Source organism: Fistularia commersonii, chromosome 12 (assembly GCF_037954325.1).
Source record: "Fistularia commersonii isolate RoL2024-O1a breed Wild chromosome 12, RoL_Fcom_v1.0, whole genome shotgun sequence".
NCBI lineage: Eukaryota > Metazoa > Chordata > Actinopteri > Syngnathiformes > Fistulariidae > Fistularia > Fistularia commersonii.
The window spans coordinates 3,371,713-3,393,201 of NC_141295.1; the positions used below are offsets into that span (position 1 = coordinate 3,371,713).

At 42.7% G+C, this 21,489-nt stretch overlaps 2 protein-coding genes across 5 annotated transcripts in view; one reads left to right on the forward strand and one right to left on the reverse strand.

The window, feature by feature from the left end:
- Positions 1 to 948: 948 nt before the first annotated feature.
- LOC147228150 (tetraspanin-5) lies at positions 949 to 11,378 on the forward strand. Of its 4 annotated transcripts, none has more exons than XM_086156388.1 (9): positions 949 to 1,405; positions 3,362 to 3,412; positions 4,031 to 4,177; positions 4,251 to 4,421; positions 4,511 to 4,636; positions 7,064 to 7,111; positions 7,705 to 7,821; positions 8,241 to 8,302; positions 11,196 to 11,378. In XM_086156388.1, the coding sequence occupies exons 1-9, from the start codon at positions 1,322 to 1,324 to the stop codon at positions 11,221 to 11,223; spliced, it is 834 nt and encodes a 277-aa protein (XP_086012514.1). In that variant the 5' UTR covers positions 949 to 1,321; the 3' UTR covers positions 11,224 to 11,378. The 4 variants fall into 4 exon arrangements, with proteins under 4 accessions (XP_086012514.1, XP_086012515.1, XP_086012516.1 ...); XM_086156389.1 differs by lacking the exon at positions 11,196 to 11,378 and adding an exon at positions 8,841 to 9,418; XM_086156390.1 differs by lacking the exon at positions 11,196 to 11,378 and having other exon boundaries at positions 8,241 to 8,306.
- The window catches only part of LOC147228151 (uncharacterized protein C4orf54-like), a 52,366-nt gene continuing 36,497 nt past the window's right edge, over positions 5,621 to 21,489 (reverse strand). Inside the window, exon 3 of the transcript XR_015106898.1 lies at positions 5,621 to 5,738. The gene's annotated coding sequence lies outside the window, so the exon portion shown is untranslated. The remainder of the gene's footprint in view (positions 5,739 to 21,489) is intronic.

Genomic DNA, 21,489 nt, shown 5'->3' on the forward strand with positions numbered 1-21,489 from the left:
TAAACATGGCCAGTGGGATCAACTAGTGATCCAAATAGTTCAAAATAAATAAAAATTAAAAGATAGTTCGTGTTAACTGATGAAATTATTTGTCAAAGCATGAGAGCGGTACTATTTTCACTGTGCGTGCCTGTGTCTTTGCCTGCGTGCATGCCGTGCACCACTATTTATTATAAATAAACCCCCAAATTATTGTGTTTTAGTCAAAGTAAATATTCAGTTTGAAAGAAGTGATGCTTCTCCGAGTGAGATTCCTCTCATGGTAATTGGGTGAAAGCATCAACATAATAATTTTGGTCGAAAGCCTGTCATTAACGTTGAAAACTGTCAGCTTTGGCAAAACTCTTTATCTTGATTGACAGATGCTGTGATCAGATCAGATTTTCTGCAGCGATCCGTAAGGAATGACTTTGTCACCGTTGAACTCAAATGAAGTTGATACTAAATAAATGCAGACAGAAATGAGAATATTTGAAAGGACGAGAGTTTACATGACTGGTAAAAATGACTCGATAACACACTTGACATGTGGAAATCGGCATAATGAAACCATCTCCTGTTAATAAACTGGTAATTGTATTAATTGTTGTCACAGAACAATGATAAATAATCATAATATAATAATTATAATAAATTATAAAAAATGAATAATCTCAGTTAGATGTTAGTCGTATGTCTCATGTGTTGTCTTATATAGTTAAACTGAATATTTTTGCAAATGTGACTTTTAAGTCTTTAGGAACGTGACGATTAATAAAATAAATAAAAATAAACGTTATCAATGAGTGTCGTCATAAAATTTGTCATTAATTCGTGTTGTCGCAATTCATAAAACTATTTATTAATAAATAAACGTCGTGCTTTTTAAAGCGGACCGGAAGTCCCGCCCCCTCTGACAGTCAAGCGCCCCGATTGGCTGCCGAACACGTCAATTTACTCAGCCATGTCTAGATAATGGGTCAGATAGAAGACTATCGCTTTTTAATCCGGTTGATATTTTTTTTCTGAGGATTTATAATTCACCGCCGACAACCTTTTCCTCCACCCTCATCCGCAGCGGGAATACGGACACCCTCCCCCTTCTTCAACCCTCCTCCTCGCCGACGAACGAGTCGCTCCTCCGGACACAGCAGCTGCTTTTCGCTCCGGGACGATGTCTGTCATCCGACGCTGAAACAGCCCCCCCCCCCCCCCTTCCCTCCTTTATTTTTAAAAATATATAGATATATATTTGTTTAAAGGGCAAAAACATTGTGTGTCTCCACGTCCGACATCCTTCAGGAGTAGATGTGACCCCCCACCCCCAACCGAAACCCCCAGGATGATGTCAGGGAAGCATTTCAAGGCTCATGAAGTGAGCTGCTGTATCAAATACTTCATTTTCGGATTTAACATCATATTCTGGGTGAGTTTCTCTCTTTTTTTTTGGGGCCTTTTCTTCTCCTTTGCCATCTTTTCGGGCCTCCACCGGTGCTACCTGACCCAGCCGAGTCCATCCTTACAAGCCCCGAAGCCCTGGTGCACTTGCGTTGTTATTGTTGCGTGGGGTTGCGGGGCTGCAGCGTGGACCGCTTAAATGGGGGAGGGGGGGGAGTTGAGGTGTGGGAGATTTGGGGGTGTCGTTTATTTACATGCAAAAGGTTGGGGTACCCCCTTGTCCTCGTCTGAGGACATTTTGAAATCCATTTTCTTCTTTTTTTTGTCTTTCTTGCGGGTGGTCTGGTCTCATCACTGCATCCCGCAGCACAACAACACCCACCACCCGCCAGATGTTATTGTCATTGTTTATCGGCGAAAGTCTTAAAAATATTATAAATGTATATAATTTTTTTTTTTTTTTGTATTTCCTCTGCATGCCTGCGCTTGGCAGTCTGCAGCTGGAATCAAATCTATATGCGAAAATAACAAAGAGGCGTTCAAGGCAACAAAGATAATTTGCGACCTCCGCCACCTTTTGTGACGTCACAAATACACTGAAGCCTTGCATGGTTCGATAGTCACTTGGTCAGTGACACACACACACACACACACACACACACACCTAAAACAGAATCCAGCTGTTCAACTGGAGAAATCAATATTACTCCGAATTTGTTGGGATTTCATCACAAGTCGCCTCTTGATTCATCGTATTGCAACAATTTATCTCTTAAAATGATATAAACATAGGCGTACTAAATCAGCGATAGCATATGTATTAGTAGTAACACTGTTTTTATAACGGTTTATACAATGTCTTCGATCTCTTTATTCATGGGCGCAAATTTGCGATACTACTTTTAGTTACATCATAAAGAAAAATCCCGAAATTGTTTAAATGACTCGTTATGATTTCCCAATACAGAGGCAAATTATTGAACTTGATCACAGAAGAATGATATTCACGTTACACAAACTCAAATTTTCTACACATTGATCAAAATGTAGGAATCGTGTTGCCGTTTTAATCCATATTAGTAACAGCTAGCAGCATTCTGCACCAACTTTATCGCACTAAAACACCGCAAAATATAGTTTTCACCGTAAAGGCCTGTGCGGTAAAACAAGAACACACACGGTCGCGCACGTTGTGTGGTGTAATATCCTGTCACTTGGTTAAAAAGAGGTCATAAATGCGCACTTCCTGATGATAAATACTCCGCCGAAATGATTCAAGGAAACGAAACACGTCGAACTTTACGATTAAAGACGACGCGGCCCTATTTCTTGTTGCATCACGTCTTCGATATTTTATTCCCCGTGATACCTGTTGCTTTTCTTCCCTCGCTAAAAGGGATCATAAGCTAAAATAAAAAGCGTTTATCCGACATCGGTACAGTTGGTTCCTCTTTGTGTTTATTTTCATTCACAGTGCTGAGCAGGAAGGCCATCCGTCAGATGCATTGTCCCGTCTCAACCCTCCGCCATTCATATAACATTTCCTCCTCTGCAGCCGTTTCACCGATATGTTTTTTTTTCTTAACAATTTTATGATTTTACCAACCTCTATTAATCCGCTATAAGCTTATTTTCTCAAATCGATGTGACCAAATCACAAATTCAAATCCGTCATAATTCTATGGACTTAATCATTCGTCTATGGCCTTTTTTTTTTTTTTTATACATAGAAGTTTACATAGAAGTTTAGAAACTTCCGAGATGAACTCCATGTACAAAATGTACATGTCACCGCGATAAAAAGAACCATTTCTAATGTGGCAGCCTCCTGCTGATTCTGCAGACTGAGATGAGAAACATTTTGTCAGGGACGACTGCCAGGAAAATCTCTTGTGTTCTTCTGTGTTATGACTGCGCGCCGCGGTCGCAGAGGAATCATCCCCTTCTCCCGTCTCTCTGGTTTTTTTTTTTCTTTTTCTGTCAGTTCCTCGGAGTGGCGTTCCTCGGCATCGGCTTGTGGGCATGGAGCGAGAAGGTGAGTCGCGCGGCCCGGACGGCGGCTTTTGACCTTTCCCGCGGAAAAATTCACAAACCCGCAGGCTCAGTTACTCGAATCACTTCTTGTTTATACCCGTTTCTCTGCTCGAAATGCAGCGACGTACTGAATCACAAAGGAATGTCGGGCTTTCTGGTGGGATGCCCTTCTGAACAATGGGCTCTGATCCCTCTCCCTGAAACCTTCCTCTGTGTTCACTTGGGTGTGTGTGTGTGTGTGTGTGTGTGTGTGTGTGCGTTTGAAAGAAAGACAGACTCAGTAAGTTTCACTGAAAAAAAAAAAGGTTACTGCGGTTATTGTATTATCTTCCATTGGCTTAGTGTTATAACAGTTGATAATAACACAAAATGTAACAATATAATTCCTAAAAACACAAGTTAAAATACGTGTCCGCTGGTTAAAAAGACACTTTTCTGAAAGCAACTGTCATTTTTTTATATATAAGCTCAACTCCGAGGCCAAAAGTATCTTGTGTAATAAGCGGAGCGTACAACCATTATGTAATATTTGCTTTTTAAGCTAAAATAAGTTGCTATTTGCTTAATCCGATCTGCTACACGCATCCCTCCGATTCATCTCTTTGTGTTTCCTCACCAGGGCGTTCTGTCCAACATCTCATCCATCACGGATCTGGGGGGCTTCGATCCCGTCTGGCTCTTCCTGGTGGTGGGCGGCGTGATGTTCATCCTGGGATTTGCCGGCTGCATCGGAGCGCTGCGGGAAAACTCGTTCCTGCTCAAATTCGTAGGTCGGCCGATCAAACGGAGAAGCGGGGAAAGTCGGCTATCGCTCCACGTTTCGCTTTTTGTACTTTTAGTTCTCCGTGTTCCTCGGGATCATCTTCTTCCTGGAGCTGACCGCGGGAGTCCTGGCCTTCGTCTTCAAGGACTGGATCAAGGACCAGCTCAACTCTTTTATTAACAACAACATCCGGGCCTACAGAGACGACATCGATCTGCAGAACCTGATCGACTTCACCCAGGAATACGTGAGCTTTTCCTTCCGAACCGGCGCGAAGTCGTCGATTTCGGCGACCCCGCCGACGCCGTGTGACGTTCTTTCTGTTTGAACCCGTAGTGGGAGTGTTGCGGAGCTTTTGGAGCCGACGATTGGAATTTGAACATCTACTTCAACTGCACGGATTCGAACCCGAGTCGTGAGAAGTGCGGCGTGCCCTTTTCTTGCTGCACTAAAGATCCGGCGGTATGTCCTCCCGATGAAGTCGGACGCTTTTATCCAAAGCGCAATTCAGTCGCCGAAGATCCGAAGTACTTGTAGTCGGAAGTCAGAAGTGACCCCTAACCAAATAGCCAACTCAGAAACATTCATAGTGCCAGACTTGTACATGTGAGAGACACTCTAGTTCAGTGGTTCTTAACCCGGGGTTCGATCGAACCCCAGGGGTTCGGCGGAGGTCAAGACACGCATTGGTGATGACATCACCGGCCGCGGGTGATCACGCTACATAGCTCGGCCTATCCGTGCCGCGGGGATTTTGGCGCGCTCAGTTGTAGTAACTTATGACTGTCGTGATGGTACGTCATGTGATTTCTTTCTTAACATTTGAATCCCTTCATACTAATTATGTCGGGCGAAAAAAGAAAGCGGTCGGAAGAACACGTACAATACGGATTCACATGTGTGACGGAACGCGATCGGAATCGATGTCCTAAATGCAGGATTTGCAAAGACAAGATGAGCAGTTCTAGTCCGGCACCGGCAAAACTAAGGGAAGGTTTCCTTCAGCTGCGTGGAGATGGGAACTACAAGAACATAGCGCTTGCTGAATTCAAGGTGAAGGGAGCCAGATTCCATGAAAAGGCTACTCTGCCTGTTCTTTGCACCCATCAACGACACGATCCTCGATCCAATAAAGAAGGGTTCGGTGAATGCGCGTGTAAAACAGGTGGGGTTCAGTACCTCCAACAAGGTTAAGAACCACTGCTCTAGTTTAAAGGGGTGAAATTAGCAATGTGAGGCGCGCCGTTAGTCTTCCCTTTCTGGGCCGAGGACTTATCTTGACCGAGACTGTTGTTTTGTTTCGGGAGGGTGGGGTGGGAGGGAGTTTGGCAGCAAAATGCTGCAAAAGCTGCAAACTGTGCAAGGCTGTGAAAAAAAAACAAAAAACCTGCGTTTCAGCAAAAAAAATAATAGACAGGGTTCACGATTCCTCGGGTTGGACGACAGTCCTTGTTTTTGCTGACCCATGGACATTAACAAGTAATAACAAATAGCACAAATTCCAGGGATATGATACATGCCGTTCCCTGAGACGTCATCGCACTGGAGGCTGGATGCTCACCTCCTGGAATACACATAAAAAAATTGCATTATTTCTCATAGTATCGAGGTTAGCCAAATGTTTTGAAATATATTTCATCAAGAGCCATATAGTATTTTAATAATAAATTAAATACGACTTACTTTTTACGCGACTTCTGGTGCCGCATGGATTTGTTCGAAGTGCCGCTTTATATTTGACCGTTTCATCGATGCAATTTTATCATTGCATATTAGACATACCGCAGATCCAAATGCTAATTCCATGCACGGTAATCATCGTCTTTTTTTCTTTTTCGCCATCTTTTGCGTTACAACAGTTGAAGCGGATAAACTATTTGGCTCTCTGATGTGCTCGGAAGCTATTGTTTCCCGACCCGACCGACGGGTGACCCCTGAAATTTATCTTCAAAAAAATTTTTTAGTTACTTTAAAATGTTACTTTAAAGTTACTTTTAGTTACTTTAAAATGAAGAAATATCACAAAATATTTTAAAATAAGTTCCAATTTTTTTTTTTTAACTCAAAATTGTCTGGGAGCCGTATGTCGTCACCGAAAGAGCCATATTTGGCTAGCGAGCCATAGGTTGCCGACCGCTGATCTAGGCGGATACCGCAAAATCGACCCGTTGCTATTTTTATCATCATTACTGTAATTTGATTCAAATGTCGTTTGACTTAAACTCTATTATGAAACACAAAGAAAGAGCGTCGTGAATGCGCCGTCAGCCGCTTCACGGGAATGCCGTTCTTTTGTAAGCGGCTATAGGTCAGCGACCTTCAAGTGTGCGTTGTCACTGTTTGCGGCTACGCTAGCTGACATCTGAAAAGCGTTGACGTTTTGGGTTTTCTGCACGTCCGCGTCGACCAAATAAATGCATCTGGCTGCTGCGAGCACCACGGATTTAGGCAGATCTCTTTAACATACCCCCAAATTTTTTTTTTTTTTTTTAATTTTCACTTTGAAGGAACTTTCATTTTGAAGGTTTTCGGAAACAACTCTCGCAAATATACCGTTGGGGACAAAGAGATGTAGCCTATCGGCCAACTTTTTTGACACGTAGTACTTTTTTTTTTTCTGACAACCCTTAAGGGTCTATGGTAATTGTAAATAAGATCTACTTTTCACAGAATGTTAATATCAATAGACACATACAGAAGAAAATCTCATCTCGAGACATTTAAGGATTCGAGATTTGTCTTTTCAAATAAAACCGAAACTGCAGAAAGAGGAAAGATAAGAATGTGAATCCCAATACGTGAATGCATTATCAACAGTGGTGTGTTTCCTCTAAATAATGTCACTTCTGGGAAATTTGTAAGCGTAAAAAAATCTGTTATTCTTCATAGGAAGATGTAATCAACACCCAGTGTGGATATGACATCAGAGGTAAAACGGTGAGATCCTCTTTTTTTTTTTTTTTTTACCGCTCTCCAAAAAACATTTCGAATGGACCGTGAACATGTTTTGCTTGCTTTTTTTTTTTTTTTTTTCTTTTTATGGTTGCATGAGGTCATCAGGTACTCCACCCAGGGCACAATATTCTCCTTTCACTTCTTCAAAATACTGCAGTTGGCTTCCCATCGCTACTTGTGGTATTACTCATGCAGCAGCAATGCAATGGAAATTGAAACCCCTCCCCCATGATTAAGTTTGGCTGCAGTCCATTGCAGCATAATGTAAGGAAAGGCTGTGTTTGTTTTTCCTTTCATGAAATGTGAAGAAAGTAAAGGATTTTAACCAGAAACACAGTGAAACACTTCAGACCGGACGACCGAATAACATCGGTTCGGGGAATTTTATCGTGGAGGGCTTCTGGGAGGGAAGCGTGAAAAGAGAATCATGTGCTTCCTTTAAAAATAACAGTCAGCGTCAAATATATGTCAGCGTGACCGTATGTTTACCGTGATCTCGTGAAGAAAAGTTGCGTGCAAAACATTTCCACCTCAAATGACGGTTCCAAGGCTGACCTGATCTCCTGGACTTCCAGGACTCAGAGCAGCGGATGTTCATCTATATAAAAGGCTGCGTCCCGCAGTTTGAGAAGTGGCTTCAAGACAACCTGACAGTGGTGGCGGGCATCTTTATTGGGATTGCATTACTACAAGTGAGGAAATGAAGAAAATATATATATTTATGAAAAATATTTAATGACTCAACACATATGTGAGACACATCCGGCCAATTTTTCTTTTCCAAACTATTTTTTTTTTGAATATTTTAATAATTATTTTCAATCAATATTGAATGTAAAAGCTCTTTATTTTTAAGTTTTGTTTAATTTTGTAATCCTGATTGTAATTTTGTTCATTTTAATTTTTGGATGATTACAAAATTTTGAAAGTAGAAAAAAAATGTAAATAATTAAATTGCAATTTTCATTCTGTTCAACATGGTACCTAGTTGGCCCGTCCATAAAAATTAAATAACAAATGAATGGCCCTGCTCTGATAAAGATATGTACATATTTTTATATGACATTTCTTCTATATTTTTTAGAATAACACTTTTTTTTTTCTATTCTAGATCTTTGGAATCTGTTTAGCACAGAATCTTGTGAGTGACATCGAAGCAGTCAGAGAAAGCTGGTAAGTGGCCGTTGGTTTTATTTATTTATACATTAATCTATTCAATAATGTCTATTTTGGCGCTCTGTCATGATTCGATCCGTGTTGCTGATCCGACAATATCCAGCGAGAAGCCTTCCGAAAAAGGATGAATGAAATCAGTGTAGCTGCAAGCCTTGTAGAAATGTTCGCAGATTTTACAGCACTATTTATTTATACAGCACTATAATATCAATCAATCTGGACTATTTAATTCTTCATTAATTCAGTGCTCCTGATAACTGATAATTATCCCATTATATCAGTTAGATTTTTTTTTTGGGTAAACTTTAAATTCAGATTGAAGTCTTCGTAAGCAAACCATGCGCACGGAAATGTAAATTAATGAGATTAGCATTTTTTTGATGATGGCGATTTCATCAGTTTCATTAGATTGTTTTGTGATTCAATCAACTGGCCAGTGCCTTAGTGCCACGAGTCTTGTTTTGTAAATATGAATTCTTATATCTTGCTTTTTTTTAAATGGCAATAAGAATCCCTCTCTTCATATTTTGTGCAGTTTGTTCACCTAAGGTCTCCAGGGAATCTGTACTGGCAAGAAGGACGGACCATACATGTCCTGCACCCGTCTTACGCGCTATATTCCGAAAAACCTCCCCGTTTCTCCAGGCGTTGAATTTCCAACAGGACTCTTCGGACTAGATGCCAGGAATATCGGGAAATAACATTCATCCATGAAAGCATACGCAAGGAAAAGCCTCACTTCTATGTCAGTGTTAAAATGGAGCTATTTTTTAGAGCTATCTGTGCCCCCCGGTTTTGAATGAAGGACAACCTCTGAAAAGTCAGTGTAAAATGCAGCGGTTCCTGCACCGATCTGAAGAAAAACGAGGGAACGTTTCATATATTGTTCTCAGAGGCGGCGCTTCATTCAGAAAGCATTATACAAAAGCAGTTTTTAATGCTGCATGTAAAGGTTGTGTACAAAGATATTCTGAAAATGCACTGCATGCCCATTGTCTACTTATAGGACATTGGCGCTCCTAACTGTATTTCATTTATATCAAGTATTAGATCACACTTTATAACAGCTGCACACTATGAGCCATTAGTTACGTATTAGTAAATACTTCATTCATTACTTGCAAATCAACCCCCCATTAATAATATGAATTTGTTATTTACAAACACAAATGATAGCATTTTATTGGGATAAATAAAATCCATGTGCTTTATGGTATTTTTAAGAATAAAAACGTGTCGGACACCCCTCGACACAATATCATTTAATGCAATTATAGTAGCGTAAACAATTTCTAAATTTTTTCAAACAATTTTCGAGTTAATTCAAAGTGAGGATCGCCTGTCCTCCGCCAAGAAACGTGAGCGGTACCTCCTGATCGACAGGGATATCACACTTGACTTTTCAAGAAAATACAAGCGGTCCTATAAAATATATACATTTTTTATTCATCTGTGTCCTTTTAATCTCATGTCTATGTCTGTAAGATATGTATATATTTTTCCGCTTCTGCCAGGTTGCGTAAATTGGTTTTTGACTACGTGCATTAATCATGAGTTACATTTCTCAGCGTTCACACTAACCGTCGGGACAGAATACGCAATTTCTCCTTCAATTAAAAAAAAAAAAAAAGATTTATAAGCGGTAAATCCATCATTCATAAAGTTGTAATGATATCATTAGGTTACATTATACATGGGGCTTTTAAAGCAAGCAAAACAGTCAATGTATTCCAATGTTTATTAATGTTATAAATAATTCTTGATAAATAATGAATACTAAACTAATACTCAACAGTGTGTAGTTATTATAAAGTTTTAATACATTTTAAAGTATTTGTGAAACAGTTGCAAGTTTATTGTGAGATAGCTGGCAAGCACGATTTTGCTTTATATAAAGTCAGATTTGACGGAATTCATTTTATAAGCTGCCACGTTTCAGTCGGTGTCTCCGGATGAAAAGGTTAAAATATTTTGAACCAACAGCAAAAGTGAATTATCACTTATAGTAAAGTTGCATACGTTTCAAATATCGCAAAACGCAGAGATTCAATATAGAGCTGCAAAGAAAAGGATGGGAAGGGAAGTTACAAATGATCATTTAACAAAAAGAATACCGGTACCGCCATCACTTTAACAAATCCCATTTATGTTGTTACGTACTTTATATAACGCACGTAACAACGCAGATATTATTATTATTAATATGAAAGGGTTTCTGAAATAGCTCACCATTCTGGGCCTTTTTTTATCAGTTTCAGAACTGGGTCGTATAAGAAAGAAGAATATATTCTGGCCCAACGTCAGCTCTTTATGTTTGATTTAACAGTTATACTCTGGAGGCTGCTGCGTGTACATGCTAGAGAAAAAAATATATAAAATATATGACCAAAGTATTAGTAGTATTAATGGTTATATGTGGTATAAAACCACCCCTGTGGGATCGTACAGGATTGTCTCAGAAAATTAGAATATTGTGCTAAAGTTCTTTATCTTCTGTAATTACAAAAACAAAAATGTCATACATTCTGGATTCATTACAAATCAACTGAAATATTGCAAGCCTTTTATTATTTTAATATTGCTGATTATGGCTTAAAAAAAAACAACTCAAAAATCCTATCTCAAAATATTAGAATATCATGAAAAAGGAATTTTTGTTTTTTAATTTTTTTTTAATTTATTTCATTTTTTTAATACAGAAGGTAAAGAACTTTATCACAATATTCTAATTTTCTGAGATAGTCCTGCGTAAATATTTTACACTCGCATATTGTTTGCATAACCACACAAACAGAGTATCCGGTATGCTAAAGTCGGCTAGAATAACACAGATTTTGCCTGGTTATTCAACGGATGTATCTGTTTTGTTTTTGTTTTTGTTTTTCTCAAGTTCCAGTACGCAGAGGTTTCGGCCGTGACATTGAATATGTGTTCGGGAGACACGCCGATACAAGGCATCAGACAGAAAAATCAACCTTAAGCACTTTAACCTTCCTGGACGAAAGATAAGACTCACTGCAGCCGCACAGCGTTGACGTGACAGACTGTTATCGTAGTCAAATAATGGCCGCTAGAAGGCACACTTTCTTCAGATCTCGCATTTGTAAAACATGCTGCCTCATGATTGTCACACATTGACTCTTATTTAAACGCCCATGTTTTTAGTGCAATGCCATAAAAAAAAAAAAAAAAAATTAAAAAAAAAAGACCCTAAACTTAACAGTAAATAGGGAATTTTTAATTATTCTTCTCCCCCCCCCCCCCCCTGTCTGTTCTCTTTAGAAAACTCCATGTTTTAAGTGAGTTTCACCAGGAAATTCGGCAAAAAATATTTCCAGTGTTGCCATGCTGGTAATTTTGGTTGTAACCTGATGTACCGTAATTTCCTGAATATAAGCCGCACCGGCTAAAAATAAATGTGTATATCTGTAGGGCGTACTTGTCTATAAGCTGCAGTTGTAATATCACATTGTAACATCAGAAATATGTGACACAGAAACATTTTTTGATTAAATACATACCGGTGGCATCCACAAACATGTGCCGGAAATGCTATTTTTTTCCCCGAACAGTGCCTGTAACACGGCTAGTGAAAAAAATAATGATAAATAACACCAGAAAAAGTTCATTACAAAAAAAAAAAATTAACCCGTTACAGTCGTCTTTTTCAATGTCGGAATTGAACGTCCTCGGAATTTCACGGTAATTTCATCGGTCTGACGTGATGGTGCTAAATGTTTTGGTAGCATGAAGCTTGTTAGCCAAAAGAAAGCCATAAATTAGCCGCATCATTGATGGAGAAAAAAAAGGTAGAGGCTTATAGTCAGGAAATTACGGTGATATTTATATAGATTACACATGATTGGCACTTAAAAGTGGAGCAGCTAGGCTTTATTACCAGCATTATTTGAAACGTGAACTGGGATACAGTTAGCAGCTTTGTAACGCGGCCTAGGGGACGTGTAACTTGGTGCGATCTTCACAAGAACATTACCGCAGGAAAAATAATAGCAGTCATTTCATGTAAAAGTTGTGCGAGTTGGTTTGCGGAGCTTTTGAAGTAAAACATTCTGCAGCCTAGACAGAAAAGAAAAAAACCGCTTTTCATTGATTGTAAAATGTCACACGTCATGCCGCAATGGTGTCAGATATCCTCTTTCCCATTAAAAACTTGATGATTGTCTATTTGTATGATCGCTCTTTTTCTTACCACTCAGTGCCATATGTGTGATTTCGAGATATTCCTGATTTGATGTGTTCTATTGATTCTTGTAAATAACTGGATTATGGAAAGTTGTAAATGCTGATATGAATAAATATATGTGGTTCTTTGTTTACTTGGGCTCTTGTCATTCTCATTGATGTTTTATTTTTCTCATACACAGTATATGTCAGAAAATGCATTTAAGAACACATTTAGAATTACATCTCTTGCCTGGCAGCTCCAATTCTAGCATCCGTCTACCAATATATTCACTATCCCTCCTCTGTACATGACTGAACTATCTCAGTCTGTGTCACGACTCATCGGATCCCCAGGCAGGTGGCACAGCATGGTGAACACGCCTCACCAGGAAACAATCCCACTAATTAGGCAAGAGTATATAAGGTGGACCCAAAGTTGCAGACATTGTCTGATCTCGTTGCTATGAGAAGTCTGCGTAGTCTTCTCCCTGATGTGCGTACGACCTCCCGGTCTATCCACTTATTAAACCACCTGCGATTCTACGAACCTGTGTCTGTCCTCTCGGGAACCAACCGTAACAGAAGATCAGACCCGGTATGGAGCCCACAAGCTCTTCCACGCCTCATCAGGTCATCCAGGCTGCCCCGATGGCTAGCCCGGCCACCTACTCCGGCGCACCAGAAAGTTGTAAGGGCTTTCTGTTACAATGCTCGCTGATGTTTGAGATGCAGCCCGCTCGGTTCCCCACGGAGAAGTCCAAGATCGCCTACGTCAGCTCCCTCCTGTCGGGTAAGGCACTCCAGTGGGCGGAAGCGATCTGGAATACCCCAGGCACTGTGACGGCGACAGCGCAGAACTTCATGGAGCACTTCCTAGAAGCCTTCAGCCTGCCCGATGGGGATTCCTCCCTCCAGGCTCGACTTTTCAACCTCCGCCAGGGGAAGGGGTCCATCGTGGAGTACGCCCTACAGTTCCGGACGCTAGCAGCCGCCAGTGGATGGAATGAGCCAGCCCTTCTGGCCAAGTTTCGACAAGGCCTGAACACCTCCCTGCGCCTCCACCTGGCGGCGTACGATGACGGCATGGGGTTGGAGAGGTTCATCCAGCTAGCCATCCGGGTATCGCACCGGAGAGAGGCCTGTTTCTCTGTCCCGGGAAGGTCTGCCACAGGGCCGTCCCGGAACCAGCCGGAGCAAGCAGGAGAGGCCATGGAGGTGGATGCCCTCCAATTATCAACCACAGAGAGACGCAGACGCATAGCCAACCGCCTCTGCCTCTACTGTGGAGATAAGGATCACCGGATATCACACTGCCCCACGAGACCTCCAACACCCCAGGTAGGCGCTGTGCTTTCTCCTAACGTCTACTTGACACCATTGACTATCCCAGCCCAGCTTTGTGTGTCTGACTCTACCCACCTGGTGCACGCCCTCCTGGACTCCGGCTCGGCAGGGAACTTCATCTCCGGTGCACTCTGCCGACAGCTACAAATTCCCCGGCTCCCGTGTTCCCCCTCCTTCACCGTACGATCAGTGATGGGAAAACCTCTGTCTTCCAGGCAAGTCAACACACAAACCTCCTCCCTTCGGCTTAGCATTGGGGTTCTGCATGTGGAGAACATTTCGTTTCATGTCCTGGAGGAATCCCAGATAGATCTGGTGTTAGGCAGACCTTGGTTGAGGGCGCATGAGCCTACGGTTTCCTGGGCCACTGGGGAAATCCTGCGCTGGGGTGAGACTTTCAAGGAGCACTGTTTTCCCCAGCTCCCTCCAAGGAGAATAGTACATCTCTACGCCACATCAGTAGAAAGCCCCAAGCAAGACCACCGGGCCCAGATCCCTTCCCAGTATGCGGGTTTTCAGGACGTCTTCAGCTCCCAACGAGCCGCCGCGCTGCCTCCCCATCGTCCCTGGGACTGTGCGATCGATCTACTTCCAGGCCAACCGCTACCGAACGGAAAGATCTACCCTCTCTCTCTCCCTGAACAGGCGGCCATGGAGACCTATATAGAGGAATCCCCGCGCCAGGGCTATATCCGACCGTCGAAATCCCCTGCGGCCTCGCCATTCTTCATCGCAAAGAAGGATGGAGGGTTGAGGCCCTGTGTGGACTACCGGATCCTGAACCAAGCCACCGTAAAATTCCGTTATCCTCTACCCTTGGTGCCAGCGGCTTTGGAGTCCCTCCGGGGGTCCAAAATATTCACCAAACTGGACCTCCGGAGCGCCTATAACCCGGTGCGCATTCGAAGAGGGGATGAGTGGAAAACTGCCTTCGTAACCCCCTCTGGTCACTGGGAGTACAGGGTCATGCCATATGGCCTAGCCAATGCCCCTTCTGTGTTCCAAGGCTTCATGAACGAGATTTTCAGAGACTGCCTCCAAAAATTTGTGGTCGTCTATATAGATGACATCCTGATCCACTCCCCTGATCTGTCCAGTCACATTCGCCATGTCACCCAGGTCCTCACCAGGCTTCGCGAACACCAACTGTTCCTCAAGGCAGAGAAATGCCTGTTCCACCAGACCACCGTCCAGTTCCTCGGCTACCACCTCCATCCACAGGGAGTGAGTATGGATAAAGAAAAGGTCAGTGCCGTCCACTCTTGGCCTCAACCCCAGACAATCAAGCAACTACAGAGGTTTCTGGGGTTCGCTAACTTCTACCGACGGTTCATAGAGAACTTCAGCCAACTGGCTACGCCCCTCACCTCCCTGTTACGCGGCAAACCAAAACGCCTGCATTGGAACCCAACCGCCACACGAGCCTTCCTGGAGCTCAAGAAGGCCTTCGCGTCCGCCCCTCTGCTGCACCACCCGGACCCAGATCTTCCCTTCACAGTGGAGGTTGATGCTTCGACCACGGGGGTGGGAGCCGTCCTGTCCCAACCCCATGGAAAGCCAGCCCGACTCCAGCCCTGTGCTTTCTTTTCAAAGAGGATGAGTTCAGCAGAGAGCAATTATGATATCGGCAATAGAGAGCTCCTGGCCATCAAGCTGGCATTGGACGAGTGGCGCCACTGGCTTGAGGGCGCAAAATACCCATTCACGGTGCTAACCGACCACAAGAACTTGCAGTACCTGCGCCAAGCCAAGAGGCTAAACCCCCGCCAAGCAAGATGGGCCCTCTTCTTCACCCAATTTCAGTTCCACATCCGATATCGCCCTGGCACTCTCAATGGGCGAGCCGACGCTCTGTCACGGATTCACTCTCCAGAAAACGCCCCAGAAGAACCGGAGAAAATCCTGCGTGACTGTGTGCTAGTAAACCCCATCCGGTGGAGCCTGGATGAAGAAATCCGGGAAGCATCAGTGTCCGACCCCGCACCACCCAACACTCCGGCCAATCGTACCTACGTACCACAAACCATCCGGGAATCTCTCCTCACCTCTGCACCAGGTACTGGGCATCCAGGAATGAGTGCGACTCAGAACATACTTCGAAACAAATATTGGTGGCCAGGAATGTCTAGAGACGTCCGAAGATATGTCAGCCAATGCCCCGACTGTGCCCGGGCGAACGCCTCGTCACCTACCAGCAGGGAAACTGGAACCCTTACCCATCCCAAATAGACCCTGGTCCCATCTCGGCATTGATTATGCCACAGACCTTCCCCCCTCCAAGGGATACACGAGCATCCTAGTGGTAGTGGATCGATTTTTCTAAGGCATGCAAGTTGATCCCCATGAGAGGAGTCCCTACAGCATCAGAGACTGCAGAAGCCCTCTTCAACCAGGTCTTCCGGAACTTTGGACTGCCGGAGGACATCGTCTCTGATCGGGGACCCCAATTCATATCCAGGTTTTGGAGAGCCTTCCTTCACCTGCTGGGGGTGACAGTGAGCTTGTCGTCTGGTTACCATCCCCAGACCAATGGACAAACAGAACGCAAGATCCAAGAGGTATGCCGCTACCTCCGAACGTACTGCCAGCAACACCCTGCAAATTGGAGTCAATTCCTTCCCTGGGCAGAATATGCTCAAAATTCCCTCCAGCAACCAACCACCGGGTTAACGCCATTCCAGTGCATGCTTGGCTACCAACCACCCATGTTTCCCTGGACAGGAGAATCCTCAGAAGTCCCAGCAGTCAATCAATGGTTCAGAGAGAGTGAGAGGGTGTGGGCCAGGGCCCACCGGCATTTGCAAGGGGCTCTACGCCGCCGCCGCCGCTGTGCAAATGCTCACCGAGCCCAGGCCCCTGCCTATGTCGTGGGACAGAAAGTTTGGCTCTCGACACGGGACCTTCGCATGAAACACCCCTGCAAAAAACTCAGGCCAAAGTATATCGGGCCCTTCAGGATCTCCCACCAGATCAATCCGGTTACTTTTCGCCTTCGACTCCCGCCTGAATATAAAATTCACCCAGTATTTCATGTATCTCTGTTAAAACCGTGCTATTCCTCTGACTCTTCAGACGCTGCAGGCCCTGGGGTTGCTGTGCCGCCTCCGCCACCTCCCCTCCTTGACGAGGGACCCATCTACGCAGTACACCAGATACTCCAATCTCGACGCCGCCGGGGTCAACTGGAGTACCTGGTCGACTGGGAGGGGTACGGGCCAGAGGAACGCTCCTGGGTCCACCGCAAGGACATCCTGGACCCAGGGCTGTGGGAGGAGTTCCATAGCACCCATCCAGATCAACCGGCTCCGTGTCGCCGTGCGCCCTCGTCCAAGGAGGAGGAGGAGGCTGGAGGGGGGGTACTGTCACGACTCATCGGATCCCCAGGCAGGTGGCACAGCAATCAAGGCAGTTATCCCCTGCACCTGGTGAACACGCCTCACCAGGAAACAATCCCACTAATTAGGCAAGAGTATATAAGGTGGACCCAAAGTTGCAGAAATTGTCTGATCTCGTTGCTATGAGAAGTCTGCGTAGTCTTTTCCCTGATGTGTGTATGACCTCCCGGTCTATCCACTTATTAAACCACCTGCGATTCTACGAACCTGTGTCTGTCCTCTTGGGAACCAACCGTAACAGTCTGGCTTCTCTGACCTTCTCTCCAAAATATCCAACATGTGCTGTTCCTCTGGACTCATTCCTGATCCTATTCATCCTCGTCATTCCCCAAAATGACCTCTGCATCTTCTATTGCAAAGTACCCATGACAATTTTCTCCGCCCATTCCAACCTGCTTGGACCCGTTTCTTTGCCTCTTTTCCACACTCTCCGTTGCTCTCAACTGTTGACCCCAAGTGCTTGAAATCCTCCAACTTCTCCACTCCCTGTAGAATAACTGTTCCATCAGGGTTCCTCTTTCACAAACATATATTCTATCTTGCTGCGACTAACCTCCTCTTCTTTCCAGCGCTTACCTCCTCCTCTCAAGATTTTCCTCCACCCGTTTTCTGCTCTCACTACAGATCACAATGTCATCTTCAAACATCATGGTCCATGGAAATTCCCGTCTAACCTCATCTGTCAGCCTGTCCATCACCACTGCCAACAAGAAGGGGCTCAGAGCTGATCCCCGGTGAGTCCCACCTCCACCTGGAACTTCTGTTACTTCTACTTCACACCGCACCACTGTCTTGCAGCTAGCATACATGTCCTGCACCAGTCTAACATACTTCTCTGCCACTGCAGACCTCATACCAGAGTTCCTCTCTTGGCACCCTTTCATATGCTTTTTCTAGGTCTACAAAAGCGCAATGCAGCTCCCTCCGACCTTCTCTGTACTTTTCTATTAGCATTCTCAAAGCAAATACTGCATCTGTTCTCTTTCTTGGCATGAAGCCATACTGCCGCTCACAAATGCTGACTTCTGCTCTCAGTCTAGTTTCCACTACTCTTTCCCATAACTAGCTATAGTTGTCCAGTCATCTGGGAGCTCTCCCTGACCACCCAGAGCCTTTCTCAATCCCTCCCTGAAAACCATACAACTCTTCTCCCTTTTCAGCTTTCACCGCTTTATCCTCTCTTCTTCCTTTGTCTCATCGATCTTCCTCGTCACCAGAGTCATCTGACAAATCACCGTCCTACACTCGACACACTCTGTCCTACAACTACTTTGCAGTCACTGACCTCTTTCAGGTTACCTCGTCTTTACTGGATGTAGTCTACCTGGGTGCTCCTACCTCCACTCTTATAAGTTACCCCGTGTTCCTGTCTCTTCTGGAAAAACAGTATTCACTACAGCCATTGCCATCCTTTTTGCCTAATCTACCACCATCTGTTCTTCTGCATTCCCATCCCGGATACCGAACCTGCCCATCACTTCTTCATCACCTCTATTGCCTGCACCAACATGCCTATTGAAGTCTGCACCAATTACCACTCTTGTCTCTGGGTATCTTCATCTATCTCACAACACTGAGCATCACAACTTCACCTCCTGAACATTCCTCATAAATTCCTCCTTCAAGATAACTCCTACTCCATTTCTCTTCCTGTCAGTACCATGATAGTACAACTTAAAGCCTGCTTCTATGCTACTAGCCTTACTACCTTTCCAACTGCTCTCCTGGACACACAGTATATCCACCTTCCTTCTTAGCGTCATGTCAACCAACTCGCTATCTTTTCCTGTTATCATCCCAATATTCAAACTCCCTACTCTCACTCCCAGAGTCTTGCCTTTCCTCTTTTCTCTCTGCTTCCGAACACGCCTTTCTCCTCTCCTTCTTCGACCCACAGTAGCCCAATTTACAATAACGTAGGTATTTCAAAGTCTGTTCATGAGCTTTTGTTGCTCAATACCTCTATCTAGTGGCAGCTCAGAACACATTGCTGTACCTTTGTGGCACTGCATATTTCTAAGCCAGCTCATGTAATGAAGGGAAATAATTGTATGATTTAAACCCAATTTTAATTTGTGCAATGGCAGTGACGTTGTCTGCAAAGTTTTTAAAAAACTCTACAAAATACGAAAAAAAAATAAATCAGGCGACAAGTCGAAATCCCTCAGAGCCCTTGCTGTTTGTCCAATAGATTAGAAAAAAAAAAAAGTCAGTAAGGAACTCATTTTTCTAGTATTTCTAGTACTTCTAATATTTCTAGATTCTAGTATTTCTGATTACTTTAAGTCATTTTCAAGTAACCTTAAAACACTTTATAGCCTTGACTTTGACACTTTATGGTATTATTTGTATTTCTTATTCCCCCCCTTTTTTTTTTTACTTTTTATACAATTTCCTACCATTATTTATTATTGTTATGTTTTACTTGACACTCTGGCACAACAATTTCCTTCGGGATAAATAAAGTTGTTCTTATTCTTAATCAGAAATACTTTAGAGGATTGAGGGAATGAGGTGCTGAGGGAAAATACAGACCTACATCACATAACAAATTTATCAGTAAAAAACTTATATAATTTAATTTGTTGAATGACTTTAATATTTCAATATATTTTAATATAATATGATGAAAATTATAAATTTAATTTATAATTTAATTTAAAAAACACTATATAATTTGATGACAAGTAATATTTCATGCATAAAGTTATTTTGGGGCATTTTCCTGGGATATTGTCAAAAGTCGCACCTTTAAAAAAGGATGTGATATCACGTGCTGTTATACTATTAGACCCTAGAGACGTTACACCCTTTAACTGTGGCGAAAGAGGCTACCCTACCGTTGTTATCTAGCCATTAATCTCATCCAAAGAGAGAAAAAAGGACCGTGGATTAATCGCATAGACCTTGCTTTCAACACCACACAGATAATTTGCAATTTAGATACACGCCATTGATAAGCATATCTGTTTGCTGTGTTCTAGGAATCCACTGCTTAGCGCTGATCTGACCTTTGGCCAGATGCCCTTTACTGTTGTTTCTCTGGGGTTTTTAATCATCTAAAAACACAATACCAGCAAGTATTTTGGGATGTGGACCATCAGAGCAGTCACAAAGGTGTTCCTGCTGATTTGATCAGGCTTTTTAAAACCATCATAATGTTCATTATTTTAACATTCCTGTGCATCTAAAGGCGTGTAATTGCACAGGCATGAATCTTTATGCATTGTTTGTTTTTTGTTTTTTACCTCACTTGAGATAAAACCTTATGGTTTGAGTGTCTCAAGAAATATGTTTTTGTTGAACAAATGTTTAATATGACATTACTCCAGTTTGAACATTTGCACAGTTGAAGATTTACTTGAAATTATCTTAAACGTGACCAAAAACAATCTTCTTGTTGGGAACTGCAGGTGACACTCACTTGAAAACTGTTGCCTTTAAATAGTCAAAGTCAAAATCAGCTTTATTTTCAATTTTTCCACATGTACTAGACATACAGCAGACTTTTCTTACTTTCCCAAGGTGACATGAAATGATCAAAATAATAATAATAACAAATGGCACATTAAACAGTAATGTGAACATTAATAAACATTAAAGTATAAAGTGCAATCTACCGGTACTGATTTGAAAAGATGATGGAGATTTAATGACATAAAAATTGAAATGTATAAATATATTTAATTTGAATGTAGAAAGTAGCAGCAGAGGTTTGTGTACCAGTTTAATGCTAAACTAGTCAGTAAGTAACAGCAGCATGATGGTAGCAGGTGAGAACATGAAGTGGATTTAAGGCATAAAGCAAAAAAAAGAATGTATAAATATTAATATTTACATTTATTAATACACAGGACAAGGGGTTACCGTCCCTTGAGCTCAATTCCTAGGTAATAACATACTATCTAAAACAAACAACAAGCCAGCTACCAGCAGGCTACCACCAGTATGGTTAATATATGTCTTGTGTTATTGAGGGAGAATAGCAGCACAAACCCCTTGGTATGTAATATATAATACAATAAGTATTATAAACTAAATATATATATATATATATATATTTGAATCCATATTATATGTGCCCAGCTCTTATTTATTTTATTTTATTTTGGGGGTTGCAAATGATCATTTCAAAACATTTTTTTCACTGATATTCCGTTCAACTTTATAGATTATCATACAACATAAAATTGCCACATTAAAAGGCATTAGATTTAAAGTCCAGCTTTGTGTTTGTGACAAAAAAGTTTGTATTTAGTT